This window comes from Dreissena polymorpha, chromosome 9, assembly GCF_020536995.1.
Source record: "Dreissena polymorpha isolate Duluth1 chromosome 9, UMN_Dpol_1.0, whole genome shotgun sequence".
Classification (NCBI taxonomy): domain Eukaryota; kingdom Metazoa; phylum Mollusca; class Bivalvia; order Myida; family Dreissenidae; genus Dreissena; species Dreissena polymorpha.
The window spans coordinates 6,292,715-6,310,811 of NC_068363.1; the positions used below are offsets into that span (position 1 = coordinate 6,292,715).

At 36.5% G+C, this 18,097-nt stretch overlaps 1 protein-coding gene across 1 annotated transcript; it reads right to left on the reverse strand.

Annotated features, from left to right (window-relative positions):
• LOC127845490 (phosphatidylinositol-3-phosphatase SAC1-like) lies at window positions 1-17,153 on the reverse strand. The gene is made up of 17 exons (XM_052376439.1): window positions 17,114-17,153; window positions 15,007-15,104; window positions 14,554-14,631; window positions 14,134-14,261; window positions 12,400-12,549; window positions 11,663-11,756; window positions 11,092-11,279; window positions 10,570-10,653; window positions 9,860-9,928; window positions 9,044-9,123; window positions 8,606-8,704; window positions 7,997-8,135; window positions 6,858-6,927; window positions 4,976-5,048; window positions 3,455-3,650; window positions 2,471-2,531; window positions 1-314 (listed from the first exon to the last, which is right to left on the reverse strand). Exons 1-17 carry the CDS (start codon window positions 17,137-17,139, stop codon window positions 178-180), a joined length of 1,770 nt encoding a protein of 589 aa, XP_052232399.1. The 5' UTR covers window positions 17,140-17,153; the 3' UTR covers window positions 1-177.
• Window positions 17,154-18,097: the final 944 nt, after the last annotated feature.

An 18,097-nucleotide genomic window follows, 5' to 3' on the forward strand; every position in this document is an offset into this window, starting at 1 on the left:
TATGACAATTCAATTTATTACATTTCTAAATATATTGCTAACCCTTTTAAAGATTTTCGCACAAAAAAGTCCTTCCACATATTCCCATTATTAATTGCACCCAAAATTCTTGAGTTCCTGTTCGAACATTCCGTTATCCACAGTTCAGACTATGTGTACTTTGTCCCGTTCATATAGCTAGTCCGTCTTGACCTTGGTATGGACCAGTTTCGGCTGATCCACGAACTCTGAGCCATATCTGTACATGACGGCAACTGAGACTGCACTGGCCACACCCCAGAACAAGACATACATAAGCTGCTCACTGACGTGCTCTGTAAGGAGAGGGGAAACAAGTAAGAACTGCTGAACCTTGAACTTTTAGAAAATTGCTTCATTTTTCGCTTTTCAATTATTCAGCTCTGGTGACCAAGACATTCAGAAGACCAGAACAATTTGATTATCTCTGAAAGAGGGTATTTTAAAGGCCATTTTTGTAAAGTTTCATAAAAATCTCCCTGATGGTTAGGAAGGAGATGTTGCATGAAACTAAGTGTTGACAACTTAGGACTGCATTCACACTAGGGATGACGCAAGAGGCCTGCAACCATGATAGCTTAACATAAACACTTCATGCTCAGGTGAGGTAAAAAATTAAACTAGTGATCCCAATTTCAATAGGGGTCATCAACTGTCCAAGGCCAATACACATGTGAAGTATCAAGCCAATCGGTCAATTGGTTAATGCGTTATTTATCAGAAACGATTTTCACACTTAGTGTGATAGTGACCGAGACCTTTGACCTAGTAACCTCAATTTCACTAGGGGTCATCTACTGTCCAAGGCCAATGCATATGTGAAGTATCAATCCAATGGGTCAATTTGTTGACGAGTTATTGATTGGAAACCACTTAATGTGAAAGAGACCTTAACCATTGACCTAGTGACCTCAATTTCAATAGGAGTCATCTACTGTCCAAGGCCAATGCACATGCGAAGTATCAAGCCAATTGGTCAATTGGTTGATTAGTTACTGATCAGAAACGATTTTCACACTAAGTGTGATAGTGACCTTGACCTTTGACCTAGTGACCCGAATTTCAACAGTGGTCATTTACTGTCCAAGGCCATTTCACATGTGAAGTATCAAGTCAATCGGTAAATTGGTTGACAAGTTTTTTATCGGATACGATTTCCCCACTGAGTGTGATAGTGACCTTGACATGTAAAGTATCAAGCAAATCTGTAAATTCGTTGACAAGTTATTTACGGGAAACAATTTTCACACTTAGTGTAATAGTGACCTTGACCTTTGACCTAGTGACACCAATTTCGATACGGGTCATCTACTGTCCAAGGCGAATGCACATGTGAAGTATCAAGCCAATCAGTCAATTGGTTGACAAGTTATTGATCAAAAACGATTTTCACACTTAGTGTGACCTTGACCTTTGACCTAGTGACCCCAATTTTACTAGGGGTCATATACTGTCCAAGGCCAATTCACATGTGAATTATCAAACATGTAAATTGGTTGACAAGTTTTTTTATCTGAAACGATTTTCACACTGAGTGTGATAGTGACCTTGACCTTTGATCTAATGACACTAATTAGGGGTCATCTACTGTCCAAGGCCAATGCACAAGTGAAGTATCAAGCATATCTGTCAATTCATTGACAAATTATTAATAGGGAACAATTTTCACACTGAGTGTAATAGTGACCTTGACCTTTGACCTAGAGACCCCAATTTCGATACCGGTCATCTACTGTCCAAGGCGAATGCACATGTTTAGTATCAAGCCAATCAGTCGATTGGTTGACAAGTTATTGATCAGAAACGATTTTCACACTTAGTGTGATAGTGACATTGACCTAATTACACTAATTAGGGGTCATCTACTGTCCAAGGCCAATGCACAGGTGAAGGAAGTATCAAGCAAATTGGTCGATTTGTTGACAAGTTATTAATCAGAAACGATTTTCACACTTTGTGTACAAGTGACCTTGATCTTTGACATAGTGACCCCAATTTCAATAGGGGTCATCTTCTGTCCAAGGCCAATGCACATGTGAAGTCTCAAGCCAATCGGTCAATTAGTTTACGAGTTATTGATCAGAAAAAATTTCACACATGTGATAGTGACCTTGATCTTTGCCCTAGTAATCCCAATTTCAATACGGGTCATCTACTGTCCAAGGCCAATGCACATGTGAAGTATCAAGCCAATCGGTCAATTTGTTGACAAGTTATGGATCGGAAACGAACTGGTCTACCGACATTACAGCCAGCAAAACAATATACCCTTCTTTGAAGAGGGGCATACAAATTTAAGCCCCCTTCAAAAGATTTTTTGCAGAATTGTGAACCATTTCAAAAGAACAATTATGACAAGCCTACTTAACCCCTATGCCATATTACATGTAGTTCAGAGATTTTTAAACAAATTGTGCAATATTAATTGGGCATTGTATGCAACTCCACTTACCATCTGGTAGAAGAATGCTGATCATGCACATGGCCATTGCAATTAGAAATATCACAGGAATCTGAAATGGAAATCAGAAATATCATAGACCTGAAATAGCTATCAGGAATATCACAGCAATCTGTAATGACAATCAGAAATATCACAGGAATCTGAAATATGAACAACATCCTGTGAGGTAAACGCTTGCGAAATGAAGTTTAAAATTTAGAAATTTCTTATTTAACAACGGCTTCCGGAAGAGAAAACTATTGGTCTTAAAATAAGCCTTGTTCTGGTAAAACTGAGCTTAATGCATGAGCATAACCCAGATTAGCCTGCGCAATCTGCACATGCTTATCAGGGATGACACTTAACGCTTTGTATAATTTTTTGTTTGAACAAGTCTCTTCTTAACATAACTCCTGTCTAGTTGGAAAAATGCGTACCTGATAAGCGAATCTGGTACAACTGATTACGCACATGCATTTAGCCCAGTATTACCAGAATATGGCTCCAATAATCAGGAAGCTATTCATCTATCTATAATCTGCCAATAACTAAGCATAAATAGCAAGCTAGCTATTTATCCATCTATCGAAAATCATGAATGAATAGCCAGGCAGCTATTTACATGTATCAAACCATCAATAATCATCAATTAATAGCAAGGCATCCATTTATCAATCTATCAATAACCATGAATGCATAGCCAGGTACCTACCGTGTAGACCTTTCAGTCCCTTTGTGTATGCAGTAGTGATGGTCTTAAATTAAATTAAATCTATCAATAACCATTAACCCTTTACCACTCAGATACCCACTTTGATGCAAATTCATAAGGCTTAATTTCCAACCCTATGATACTGGTGAGCAGCAAACAGCATAAAACCTGTACAGATTGCGAGTTAATCCAAGGCTGTTGTGGTTTTATGCTGATTGCACATAGCCATTGTCACTTTGGTTCTGAAGCGGTAAAGGGTTAATGCCTAGCCAGGCACCTACCGCGTAGAACTTCCAGTCTCTGTCAGTCTGCAGGGGTGAGGGTCGAGCCACACCTTCGTTCTCCTCCACCTCATAGTTGCCCAGAAACAGGTCGATGGAATCCTGCCGGAAACCATCTCCAAAGTTGTTCTTGAAGTAGCGGATCATAGAGTTCCAACCATCCATCATCATACCTACCTGGGTACGCTTGCCTTTCCTGAAACAGGGGGAAATGGGTATGCGTACTTATTTACCATTTTTGCAAAATAAATGTGTCTTGTTCTGAGAAAACTGGGCTTAATTCATGTGTGTAAAGTGTCGTCCCAGATTAGCCTGTGCAGTCCGCACAGGCTAATCAGGGACGACACTTTCCACTTAAACTTGATTTTCGGTAAGAACGGACTTCCTTCAAACTAAAAATACCATTAAAGCGGAAAGTTTTGTTCAGTTCACACAAGCTAATCAGGGACGAAACTTTCCTCATAGACTGGAAAAAAATTTAGAATTCCTCTAAATAAAATAGGCCATAAAAGTGGAAAATGTTGCCCCCATTAGCATGTACGAACGAACCTTTATTCACATGTATTAACAACGTTTATTTCCAGAGGGCAGATCATAATCTTTATAAAGACAATGCAGTGTTTTCTTCTGTTCAAATTCAGGGACAGTATTCAGCCCCATTCCCTATAGGAAATTCCCCCCCCCCCCTCCCCCCCAATTTGGATCTTAAATTCCCAATTTAAGGTTTAAAAACAATATTATTTTTTTTCACATATTACCATCCAGCTATATAAGTTGAATCTAAGTGTATATAATATTGAAAACACTTATTCTTAATTTTGAAGCATTTGCTAGTAAAACAACAACAATTTGTTCCCAATTTTAGTCACAACACTGCGGTTTTTCCCAATCCAAAGGGACCTGGCCCCATTCCCAATATGGTGAAAAACCCACTGCGATGCAAAATAACAAAACTGAGTGCATTATTATCGTTTCATTGATTTCACATCTTGACTTGACAATGCAAACCCAAAATCTATGATTTCTTGTCTTGACTTGACAATGCAAACCAAATGCTATGATTTCCCATCTTAACTTGACTATGCAAACCCAAAAGCTATGATTTCTTGTCTTGAATAATATGCAAACCCAAACTCTATGATTTCTTTAATTGACTTGACTATGCAAACCCAAATGCCATGATTTCAAATCTTGACTATTATGCAAACCGAAAATCTATGATTTCATATCTTGATTTGTCTATGCAAACCCAAAATCTATGATTTCTTGTCTTGACTATGCAAACCCAAAATTTATGATTTCTCGTATTGACTTGACCATGCCAACCCAAATGCCATGATTTCCAATCTTTACTTGACTATGCAAATCCAATATCTATGATTTCATGTCTTGACTCTGCAAACCCAAAATCTATTATTTCTCGTCTTGACTTGAATACGAAAACCCAAATGCTATAATTTCCCATCTTAATTTGAGTATGCCAATACAAAATCTATGATTTCTCATATTAACTTGACTTACCGTGTGAAGTCTGTTTTCAAAGCACCCGTCCCAGCATACTGCTTGGAAATAGCGTCCGCATTATCTGCCCATACTACACAGAAGGAACAACTATCATTAACTGGGGATCATGAACACTCATTTAAAGCTCAAATTTCAATATACACACAAGGCAAAAGGCAACATTTATACTGCATAAATATATGATCGTAATTGTTGCACTGGTGTTTTTATGATCATAATTGTTGCACTGGTGTTTTTATGATCGTAATTGTTGCACTGGTGTTTTTATGATCGTAATTGTTGCACTAGTGTTTTTATGACCGTAATTGTTGCACTGGTGTTTTTAAGATCTTAATTGTTGCAATGGTGTTTTTATGATCATAATTGTTGCACTGGTGTTTTTATGATCGTAATTGTTGCACTGGTGTTATTATGATCTTAATTGTTGCGCTGGTGTTTTTATGACCGTAATTGTTGCACTGGTGTTTTTATGATCATAATTGTTGCACTGGTGTTTTTATGATCGTAATCGTTGCACTGGTGTTATTATGATCTTAATTGTTGCACTGGTGTTTTTATGACCGTAATTGTTGCACTGGTGTTTTTATGATCTTAATTGTTGCACTGGTGTTTTTATGATCATAATTGTTGCACTGGTGTTTTTATGATCTTAATTGTTGCACTGGTGTTTTTATGATCATAATTCTGCACTGGTGTTTTTATGATCATAATTGTTGCACTGGTGTTTTTATGATCATAATTCTGCACTGGTGTTTTTATGATCATAATTGTTGCACTGGTGTTTTTATGATCTTAATTGTTGCACTGGTGTTTTTATGATCTTAATTGTTGCACTGGTGTTTTTATGATCATAATTGTTGCACTGGTGTTTTTATGATCATAATTCTGCACTGGTGTTTTTATGATCATAATTGTTGCACTGGTGTTTTTATGATCTTAATTGTTGCACTGGTGTTTTTATGATCATAATTGTTGCACTGGTGTTTTTATGATCTTAATTGTTGCACTGGTGTTTTTATGATCATAATTGTTGCACTGGTGTTTTTATGATCTTAATTGTTGCACTGGTGTTTTTATGATCATAATTCTGCACTGGTGTTTTTATGATCATAATTGTTGCACTGGTGTTTTTATGATCATAATTGTTGCACTGGTGTTTTTATGATCATAATTGTTGCACTGGTGTTTTTATGATCTTAATTGTTGCACTGGTGTTTTTATGATCATAATTCTGCACTGGTGTTTTTATGATCATAATTGTTGCACTGGTGTTCTTATGATCATAATTGTTGCACTGGTGTTTTTATGATCATAATTGTTGCACTGGTGTTTTTATGATCGTAATTGTTGCACTGGTGTTATTATGATCGTAATTGTTGCACTGGTGTTTTTCTAGTGGTGCACACCATCACAGGTTGCTTAACCCTTGTGCAAAGTAATTTAGAAATTCTCCGATGCATAGAGAACATACAGTCGGGACAAACAAAACAACACAGACTTACGAGACAAAATAAGACGTGTTCTGGAAAACCTGGACTTTATTCTTGTGTTTTAAGTGTCATTCCAGATTTTACTGCACAGGCTTATCTGGGACAACATTTTCTACCTAAACTGGATTTTCAGGAAGAATAGACTTTTTTTAACACCAACAGTACATAAATGTGGACAGTGTCATGCCTGATTTAGCATGCTCAAACAGCGCTGGCTTATCTTGGCCAAATCTTTATACACATACCAATTAAGGGTTGTTTTCCAAGAACGAGGCTAAACTGATTTTTCCTATATGGCCAATCTCCACCTACTGGTAGTGGGGGTTGTAAACTTCATAACAAACAAGGACGAGACTCTAATAACATATAATTACTAACAAAATACTCACCATTATTAAACAAGGATTTGAATTGACTTAAGTCTTCCAATTTTCTATGCTTATCAGTCACTCCTAGAACCTGAAATGGAATGTATAAATTGAGCATCAATATAAGATCACCATCAAGCAAAAATGTGTCTCATGCCAAGTGCGACCAGCTTCGCTCCAGCCAAGCCCATGCATCCTTGCAGTATGGTTGAAAGATACTTTATCCCCTAATCAGAAAATGAAACCCTGCATGACAACATAGTGGGCTAAATTTGGCTAAGACCCATTTAAGCTTGATGCGGCTAATATAAAATCAAGCTGTGTTAAAGTAAGCCCATTTATGTTTCCAATTTGGGAAGAATTTAATATATATCAGACCATTGCCAGACAGCAATATGACAACAACAATTGCCTACATGAAATAGACAGTAGCTTTTGCACAGATTTAAGATCAAGGTTTATATAGGTCAAGGTCATTTGATGCATGTATAGGTCTCACATTAAGGAGATTGAGACAAATATATTAAGATAGTAGCAAACTAATGGAACCAGAAAATATAGGGTAATATCAAATCGTTTCATAGCGTGTTTTTTTTTCACCACAGCAAAAAGGAGGACATTGTCCATAAAAACTAAAACACGATATTTAATTAGCTCTCATAATCTGAAAGTTATGTATTTATATTTAACATACATATAAGTTGGTAACTATCAATTAAAATCATATTACATTTTGACCTTTTGATTATTAAAATGTTAATAGATGAAACCTTTAACACATTTAAATACAATGTGTTTGTGTAACACTATGTCCCCCCATATATTTGACCTTTGATCTTGAAGGATGACCTTGACCTTTCATCACTCAAAATGTTCAGCTCCATGAGATACACATGCATGCCAAATATGAAATTGCTATCTTTAATATTGCAAAAAAATATGGCAAATGTTAAAGTTTGATGCAAACATACCAACAAACAGACAGGGAAAAAACAATATGTTCCCCAGTATAGACTGGGGGAAATAAAAAATGCAAAATGCAAACTGTGTGTTTAAAAAGTGAAGAAATAACATACGCAATAATTTCCTTCCATAAAATGTGTTCAGGGCAGACACTGCCAAATTCAGATTATAACTATCCTGGGGTCTATTTTACTCACCTGGAGCTGTTCCTCCAAGGAGACCTGTCCCAGCATGCCCTGTACCACATTGGTGCGATCCAGACAGTCCATGCAGTTGGTACGGAACACTCCCTCCTGGAGACTGGAGGGAATACCATCAGACGACACCACAAAATACCTGAACAACACATAGCAACATTGAGATTCACCTGTAGTTGATGTGGCAACACATAGCAACATCGAGAATTACTTATTGTTTTAACACCATGAAATACCAGTACAACACAAAGCAACATCAAAAATAACATATTGTGATGACACCACGTTAATATTATACATAATTGACGTAATTGATCTGATAACGATAATTGTTTTATTTTGGTTTTGTTTTTTTGAATCACATTTCTGTTAGTAACATTTTTGGCAGATTGCATTTCTTAGAAAATGAGTCTTGCTTTGGCAAAACTGGGCTAAATGCATCTGCGTAGTGTGGTCCCAGATAAGTCTGTGCAGTTCATACAGACTAACAAGGATAAACCTTTAAAAGAGACTTAATTTAAACTTAAAAATACAATAAAAGCACTGGCTGATCAGAGTTGACACTTGACTCACATGCATTTAGTCCCAGTTATCCCAGAACTGACCTACCCAAACTGTTTCCTGGTTTCCTCCAAACGACTCAATAACACTGATAAGCGGTCCCATCTCATTTTACGGCACTCATGGTGAAAATCAAAATATTCATATCTGAAAGTTACAGTTATGTGATAAAACAACATACTTTTTTTTAACATTCTATGTTTTCTTTTCATTTTTTCGTCTCAATTTTATTTCATAAAGCAATAGAGGAAAGAACTATATGATTGATTCATTTCAAGTAATCAGCCAAACAAACAAAGACTGTTTATATAAAACTATATCAAACAGATCTCCAATAATAGTAAGAAATTAATTACAAGAACTGAATGGGAAATCATCAACGCCAATTGTTACCGCAAAATGTAATCCCTAGATATGCCCTGTAAGTGACAACAATACCCATGTTAGCGTTCTATTGGAAACTTGTACCAACCTGAGGATTCTTACCTGACTCTGGGCTTCTTGAAACCCTCGAGAGTGTTTGCGAGTGCCTTCTCCAGTCGACCCTCGTGACCTTTAGAGTTCACCTGCAGTCAGAACAGATACAAGGTCTGAAGTTTGCACATCTGCTGATGATTCTTCATAACTTTCAAGGATTTACTTTATCATTATGCCTACCAATATTAACTTTCTATAAAATAAGTTCACTACTATGTACAGTAAAATGCTACAGCTTCTAATGGAGTCTCGCTCATGTAAATGCGGGCTTATTGCATGTGCTGCAAGTACCGCCCCAGATATTGCATGTGCTGCAAGTACCGCCCCAGATATTGCATGTACTGCAAGTACCGCCCCAGATTAGCCTCTGCAGTCTATGCATGTGCTGCAAGTACCGTACCAGATATTGCATGTGCTGCAAGTACCGCCCCAGATATTGCATGTGCTGCAAGTACCGCCCCAGTATTGCATGTGCTGCAAGTACTGCCCCAGATATTGCATGTGCTGCAAGTACTGCCCCAGATATTGCATGTGCTGCAAGTACTGCCCCAGATATTGCATGTGCTGCAAGTACCGCCCCAGATATTGCATGTGCTGCAAGTACCGCCCCAGATTAGCCTCTGCAGTCTGGACAAGCAAATAAGGGACAACACTTGTCGCCTAAACTAGATTTTCCATATCAAAAGACTTCCTTTCAACAAAAAAATACAATACACGCAAAAATTGTGCGCCTGATAAGCTTGTGCCGACTGCGCGGGCTTTTTGGAGGATAATTTAGGCACATGCCTGGTAACATGCCACTGCTGGTAATGAGAATTGACTTACCAAGTTTACGATAACCTGGTCTCCATATCTGAACACCTGGTCGTCAAAATGTCTCTGGAGGCCCTCGATCTGTGACAGAACAAGATAAGTATGGTTATAATGAATGGCTAATATCATAGTCCAAAATAAGCTTGTACAGTTATATGGAATAGACTAGAACCATCATACAAATATAGTCTAGCGCCTTTATATGGGATAGGCTAGTGCTGTAATACAGAATAGGCTAATACGGTAATACAGAATAGACTTGTACTGTTATATGTAATAGGCTAGTACAGTAATACAGACTTGGCTGGTATGGTTATACAGAATATGCTAGTACGTTAATACAAACAAGCTAGTACCGTTATACGGAATAGGCTAATATGGTAAAACCGCAGAGGCTAATACGATAATACAGAAAAGGCTTGTACTGTAATACAGAATAGGCTTATATGGTAATACGGAATAGGCTAGTACAGTAATACAGATTAGGCTAGTGCTGTTATACAGAATAGGCTAATACAGAATAGGCTAATACAGAATAGGCTAATACAGTTATATGGAATAGGCTAGTACGGTTATAAAAATTTGCTAACTCAGTAAAACGGAATAGGCTAGAATGATAATACAGAATTAGCAAATAATTTCACAAATTGATATAGCCTGTGTTTTGATAAGATTGTAATCAGACATATAATAAACCTGCTGATTTTAGTGCTGGTACTTACATGATTCTGTGACCTGAGTTGTGCCTGGGGCATGTATTTGAGGTTGGGACGTTGTGACCAGTACAGTGGAATAGAGCCTCTAGTCTGCAAAATCATCCAACCATGCACACATCTCAAGGCAGCTTAATACATAATAATATGCGTACAGTGTTGTCCCAGATTAGCCTGTGCAGTCCTCATTTACCCAATGTTGTTCAAAGGAAGCAGCAAAAAACATGTTCAGGCAGATCTTGGACATTATTTACACTTCACTTACATGCATTAAACCTCTTTTTCCAAGTGCGAGGCTCATTCTCAACCATTTTTACTCATAAAAAACACATCAACATTCTTTTAGAAGTTTATTTTGTTTACCTTCTATATTAATATGGTAGATTTCAATCATCATAATCTATAAAGCATTGTTTTAAATAAGACAAATTGCTTATGCTATAATGTACCCAAATCCTTATTTAAAGGTAGGGACAATCGACAAATTGAATTAAGAATATTAATTCCTTTCAGTCAAAAACTGGCCAATACCTGAACAAATGAACAAGATGTATCGTTGTGTATAACAATCTGTTCTGTCTCCACGAAGTTTGCTACCTGGCCCTCGTTATCTAGCCCGCGCACGTTGAACCTTGTCCCTGCACGGTACACACTGCGTCGGGATATCAGGATGTAGTCTACACTCTTGTTGTTGACGACTGGAGAGTTGATACTTACAACTGGTCAGGGTCAAGGATTTTTATAAACATCAGGAGGAGTTCAGAAATCATCAACACTCAAAAAAATACAATGTGCCTTGCTTAATTCATGTGCGCAAAGTTTCATCCCAGATTAGTCTGTGAGCACAGGCTCATCAGGGCCAACACTTTCAGCTTAAATGAAATGTTTTGTTGAAAAAAAGTCCTTTCTAAGCAAAAATCCAGTCTAAGTGCAGTGTTGTCCCTGATTAGCCTGTGCGGACTGCACAGGTAATCTGTGACGAAACTTTAAGCAAATGCATTAAGACCCGTTTTCTAATATTTAGACAAGAGTAGAATCTAAACAAGAGGGCTACAAAAATACACATTCAAACTGTCTGTTTCAAATCCTGATTAAAAGATACATCCATGTAGGACAGGCAGGCAGTAGCGTGCCAACTCAGCCTGCTGCGTGAGCTCTCGTAATACATGACCATTCCACATAAACCTGGCATCAGCCTGGAAATAAGTTAAACAGGTTAGTTTTAACGCATTTATTTTAGCTTGATTGTATCAAAATTCTAAGGCTTATTGAACCCCTCTTGGGTCCATTTCCTGGGTATAGCCAGTACTTGGTGTCTTTGAGGGAGCTTGAAAGAACGCTTTCACAGTGGGGATGAAACCCATGACATCCCGATTGCAAGGCAGACACCATACCCTCTACGCCATGGCAACCTATGCTTAAGTGTTAAAAGAGGATCTTTATGCTTTTTGAAGTCCCTTGAAAATAAAATTACATTAAATACGTTCCTTAATAGATTAAAGTTTTAAAGGCTAAGTTTTCAACCCTTAGATGAACAGCTAACAGCATTAAACCTGAACAGCCTGCAAGTAACTCACAGGCTGTTCTGGTTTAATGCTGGTTGCATACAGCCATTTTCACTTCTGAGCAGTAAAGGATTTACAATGGCACAAATTTGTGTTATATTAAAAGTGTGGACTAGATGATAATTAATAAACATTTTAACAATCAAGTAAATTATAACTCAACATACATTGATTTGCTTCTCTTGTCTAGGGTGACTTTTGAAAGGATTTTAAGTAGATTTAATGAACAGAAAATCATCTACGGAAACAACTTATATAACTGAATAAGAATTACCCGCTCGTGGAGGGGCATTGAGATAAACTCTGGACTAGTGTTGTGTAACCGCTGCAGGGAATGTGTAATGTCATATGTTGAACTGAAGTAGTAGTTTTCAGTCCTTAGAACATTTTCTACCATGGAGAGGTACACACTGTTATCCCGATTCTGGAATGGAAAATGAAAATATTTTTAGCTCTGCAGTCCACACAGTCTAATGAAGGAAGACGCTATTATGGCATTTTTTGTTCAATGGAAGTGTCTTCTAAACAGAAATATGCAGGAAATGTCATCTCTCTTTAGCATTTACGGACTGCACAGGCTAATCTTGGGACAACACTTAAAGCACTTTACACACAGCATTAAGCCCTCTTTACCCAAAGCACAGCTCATTTGTACTGCCAGCATTTTTCCTTCTTACTTTGGGAACAATAACAATAACATTTTAATTGGAAAAATTATTGATGTTTGCAGTCAGAGTGGATTTTTCTCTTGTGTCAATAAAAGACTAACAAAAGCAATTAAAAAAAAATCTACACAACCATAATGAAGTAAAATTAATTTCAAATATATATATCCATATATGTAGAAGCTTGTCATTGGTAGTTTTCAAGTCAAGCTCTGGGAAAATGGTTCTTCGTGTTAAGTGTGGTATCAGACAAAGCTGTGCAGTCCACACAGGCTAATCAGGAACAACACTTTCAGCTTAATGGACTTTTTTGTTAAAAGTAAGTCTCTTTAAACAAGATGCGTTTGTGAAACACAATGTCCCCCTATATGACGTTTGACCTTGTAGGATGACCTTGACCTTGACCCTTCACCACTCAAAATGTGCAGCTCCATGAGATACACATGCATTTCAAATATAAAATTGCTAGCTTCAATATTGCAGAAGTGACATTACATGAGCAATTTTGACCCATATATTTGACCTTGAAGGATGACCTTGACCTTTCACCACTCAAAATGTGCAGCTCCATGAGATACACATGCATGCCAAACATCAAGTTGCTATCTTCAATATTGCAAAAGTATTCATAAAATAAGCAATTTGGGCCACATATAATTGACCTCTGACCTTGAAGAATGACCTTGACCTTTCACCACTTAAAATGTGCAGCTCAATGAGTTACACATGCATGCCAAATATCAAGTTGCTATCTTCAATATTGCAAAAGTACTCATAAAATGAGCGATTTTGGCCACATATATTTGACCTCTGACCTTGAAGGATGACCTTGACCTTGACCTTGACCTTTCACCACTCAAAATGTGCAGCTCCATGAGATACACATGCATGCCAAATATCAAGTTGCTATCTTGAATATTGAAATACTGCAAAAGTGTACATTAAATTAGCGATTTTGACCCATATATTTGACCTTTGACCTTGAAGGATGACCTTGACCTTGAGCTTTCACCACTCAAAATGTGCAGCTCCATGAGATACATATGCATGCCAAATATCAAGTTGCTATCTGCAATATTGCAAAAGTTATTGCACATGTTAAAGTTGGCGCAAACAGACAGACAGACAGACAGACAGACAGACCAACCAACCAACAGACAGGGCAAAAACAATATGTCCCCCACTACTATAGTGGGGGACATGAAAATGCAGTCCTAACAAGCTAATATGGGATGACACTTAACTCACATGAATTTAGCCTGGTTTTACTAGAATGCAACTCGCACATGAGTGTACTCTTTTTCAACAGCATTTATAAAGAAATACATTCAATTGTCTTGTACCTGTTTTTCAGTAAGATGGAACATGGTGCGTTTATAGGAATGCAGTTGTGTGGCCTTGACCTTCCAGATCATGTGACCTCTGATTTCTCCAACCTTCTCCTTCTGAGTGATTACGATCAGGTACGGGCCTGAAACAGAGAGAGTGGTCAATTGTACTTAAGAATTTCAAGGTACGGGCCTAAAATACGAGAGAGGTCAATTGTACACAGGGATTTCAAGATGCTGGAATATAACACGAGGGGTGAACTTAACTCAGGGATTTCAAGGTACAGGCCTAAAACACCAGAGGGGATTAATTGTACTCAAGGATTTCAAGGTACAGGCCTAAAACACGAGAGGGGTTTAAATGTACTCAGGGGTTTCAAGGTATAGGCCTAAGACACAAGAGGGGTTTAATTGTACTCAGGGATTTCCACTTACCAGCTGTAAGTCTTATGACCCCCATGATTCCACAGACAGTGAACGTCTCAGCGTTGGAAGGGATCGGACCTGCATTGCCTGCAATCAGTACAATATTGTGTTATATTTAATAAATTCTTATAACTCATTAATAAAAAATAACCATGATTATTTAAGTAAACTTACAAAAAAAAAGAATATGCAGGTTTAAAAAAAGAATTTAAATATGTAATAATTATCAATTATATATCTTTAATTTTTAATTTGTTATGGTTTTACTTCAGCAATAAGAGATTATTTGTAAACCAGCTTGCTGAAAAAAAATTTGCCACTGTAAATAAAAAAAATAAATCATTTTTCATCCATCATATTGGACAAAATTAAGAGTCTGTTAAAGCATTATTTTAACAAAGATGATGACACACTAAGATTATGGTGACTAAGAATAAAATGTTGAGATCTGACAGTACTTACTCCGTAAGGATATTTCTTGGGTCACCCTGTCAATCACCAGAAGTTCATTCTCACCAGTATCAATGGGTTCAAACAGAAACTCATCAGTGGTTATGTGACTGAAATATGTAACATAATATGCATAGTTTTGTTTGTATAATGTAATAGCTTATGTTGCACATATGACAAATATTATCTATCAGGAAGTTCAACTGGCCCCAAATGGTTGTAAGGTCGCCGTGGTGTAATGGATATGGCGTCCACCTTGAGACCAGGAGGTTAATGGTTCGATCCCCACCATCACCAAGTAAAGTACTGTTACACTGTAGCTTTCCACTTTTAGAGCAGTTGGTTGAGCTTATGCGAAAACGTATGTTAAAATGATTTAATTCCATAGTCTTCTTAGTGTATATACATGTTATAAACATACATTAAAAAAACAACAACCAAAGATTGTTTTGTAAAGAGACCAACTTGTAATAAGGGTTGTCCATAAAGTATCATAATATATGTCACCCTATTTTTGACATTTTTATCCCCTCCCCTCCCACCTGTTACAAGTACATCTCACTTTCGAAAAATTTGTTAAAAATTAACATCTAATTAAAATTAAATAAAAAACACATTTCACTCAAAAATTGTTATAAAATATAAAATTTCCACTTAAAACAACTATCACATAATTACATGACTTAAATAGTAGAATTGTTAAATGTCGACAGTTGTCAGAGTTTCGAATTGAAGCAGTAAAAAAAATTTTGATTTAATTTGAATACAAAAATTAAACTTGACAATTATATAATACACATCATTTATCTCCTGCTTTTTCTTATATGGTGGACGAACCAGTTATCGAACATCTAAGAAATTACGTTAAATTTGAAACACTTAAAATAACAAAAACATTTTCACATATGACTAACAGTTCAATCATTTAATAACTTATCTCTTACATTTTCCATCAAATATCCTTTAAGAATTCATAACAATGATTCCCTGGTTATTATCACCTCTAGCAGACAAAAAAAAATTGCGGCCGATGTAACGTGACCTATTACCGGACAGTTCATAAATACTACTCCAATATATACAAAGTCACATGACAATCACGTGACCCGAACTCTGCGAAAATATCTGCATCTGCTGCAATAAAAATTTCAAACGAAATATGCTTTTTGGTGTGTAAATGCATGTTTTGATGAAAGCATTCAAAAAGTAATAGCAAAAAACACATAAACCGTGTAACTAACAATAAATGCATTCCTTTAACCTGTTTTTGGCGGATTTATTTCAAGCTTAATAGGCAAGTAGGTCATGGACTTCATGTACGACCATTTGTTTATCGATGTTACGTCATGCACACTTTTGCGCATTCGCATACAGAACCAAAACAAAATATCCGATAATAGATGCTGTTCGATAACAGGTTCTTACACGATACAATAGGTGGGATCAAGTTTTAGATAACCTTCTGTTAATTCAACCTTTTTTCAAGAAGTAGATAAGGGAAACTTGATAATCATAATTATTAAATTACATAAATATTACATCTGAATCCGCAAAATTGTGTATTGCTATTAAAAAATAAATTCTGAATTATTTATCTAAGTGATATAATTTATGCAACGGCCAACATAGCAATAATAATACTTCCAGCGTGATGAAAGCAAGGCTATACATATAACAAGGCTTTGCAACAGCATACTAAGCACTCCCAGCGAGAGGAATCATTAACAACACATTCAGGATTATACGCATTTCTTTACATGATTTTATGCTATTTTGACATTAAACTTATACAAATGTTTCACACAATTTTGGAAATTATTTTTAAAGCTTTTAAATTCTACTGAACTATATTTTAAAAAAAATGTGATGTCACACATAGCCTGACCCCACTCCCGTTGTCACACTTTCTTACACCCACTCTTTGCCCCTGCAGCATGACGTATTGATAGCTTTCTCATTTTTTGTATGGACGGCCCAAGAATTGGACCGATAATTCAAACGATCGGTGTTTATTTAAAAATATATACGTTGTTTGAAGGTAGGTTAGAGTGAATTAAATCTATTGGACGCAGCAGATTGAATAAAAACCGCTAAATATAAATAATAAAATTAAATTTACAGCCGCAAACTTTCGTGAACAGCCATTATTTTGACAAGTGGCTAAGGTGTAATATGAATTAAATTTGTGAAAATCGCACATTCCAAAGGTTAAAGATAATTATATTGGTGTGGTTACATTACTCATTAAATTGTTAAGTTTTGCGTTTAGGTCCATTTTTCTCAGAAAGTATCAATGCTATTGCATTCAAACTTGGTGCACTTACTTACTATCATGAGGGGACTGGGCAGGCAAAGTTAGATAACTCTGGCATGCATTTTGACAGAATTATGTGCCCTTTTTATACTTAGAAAATTGAAAATTTGGTTAAGTTTTGTGTTTAGGTCCACTTTATTCCTACAGTATCAAAGCTATTGCTTTCATACTTGCAACACTTACTAACTATCATAAGGGAACTGTGCAGGCAAAGTTAAGTAACTCTGACTGGCATTTGGACGGAATTATGGGCCCTTTATACTTAGAAAATTGAAAATTTGGTTAAGTTTTGTGTTTTGGTCCACTTTACCCCTCAAGTATCATAGATATTGCTTTCATACTTGGAACACTCGCAAACTATCATAAGGGAACAGTAAAAGGACAAGTTGCATAACTCTGGTTGTCATTTTTATGGAATTATGGCCCTTTTTTGACTTAGTAACTTTGAATATATGGTTAAATTTTGTGTTTCGATCCACTTTACTTCTTAAGTATCAAGGCTATTGCTTTCAAACTTCAAATACTTTCATGCAATCATGAGGTTACTGTACCTGGCAAGTTGAATTTTACCTTGACCTTTGAATAACCTTGACTCTCAAGGTCAAATTATTAAATTTTGCTAAAATTGCCATAACTCCTTTATTTATGATAAGATTTGATTGATACTTTGACAAAACTACTCTTACCTGACATTGCACAATAGACTTCACCCAAACCATCCCCCGTCCCCTCCCCCCCGAATCCCCCCCCTGAATTTTTTTTTTTTTTTTTTTAAGATCATCTCACAAA

What these genes read in the sequence shown, in the direction of transcription:
- LOC127845490 (XM_052376439.1), bottom strand. Translation starts at nt 17,139, where the DNA reads ATGGCTGTTCACGAAAGTTTGCGGCT. An exon ending in TTCAAGAAGCCCAGAGTCAG is followed by an intron (nt 8,705 to 9,043) that starts GTAAGAATCCTC and finishes TGTAACTTTCAG; the next exon opens with ATATGAATATTTTGATTTTC. An exon ending in CAAATCCTTGTTTAATAATG is followed by an intron (nt 5,049 to 6,857) that starts GTGAGTATTTTG and finishes CCTTCTGTGTAG; the next exon opens with TATGGGCAGATAATGCGGAC.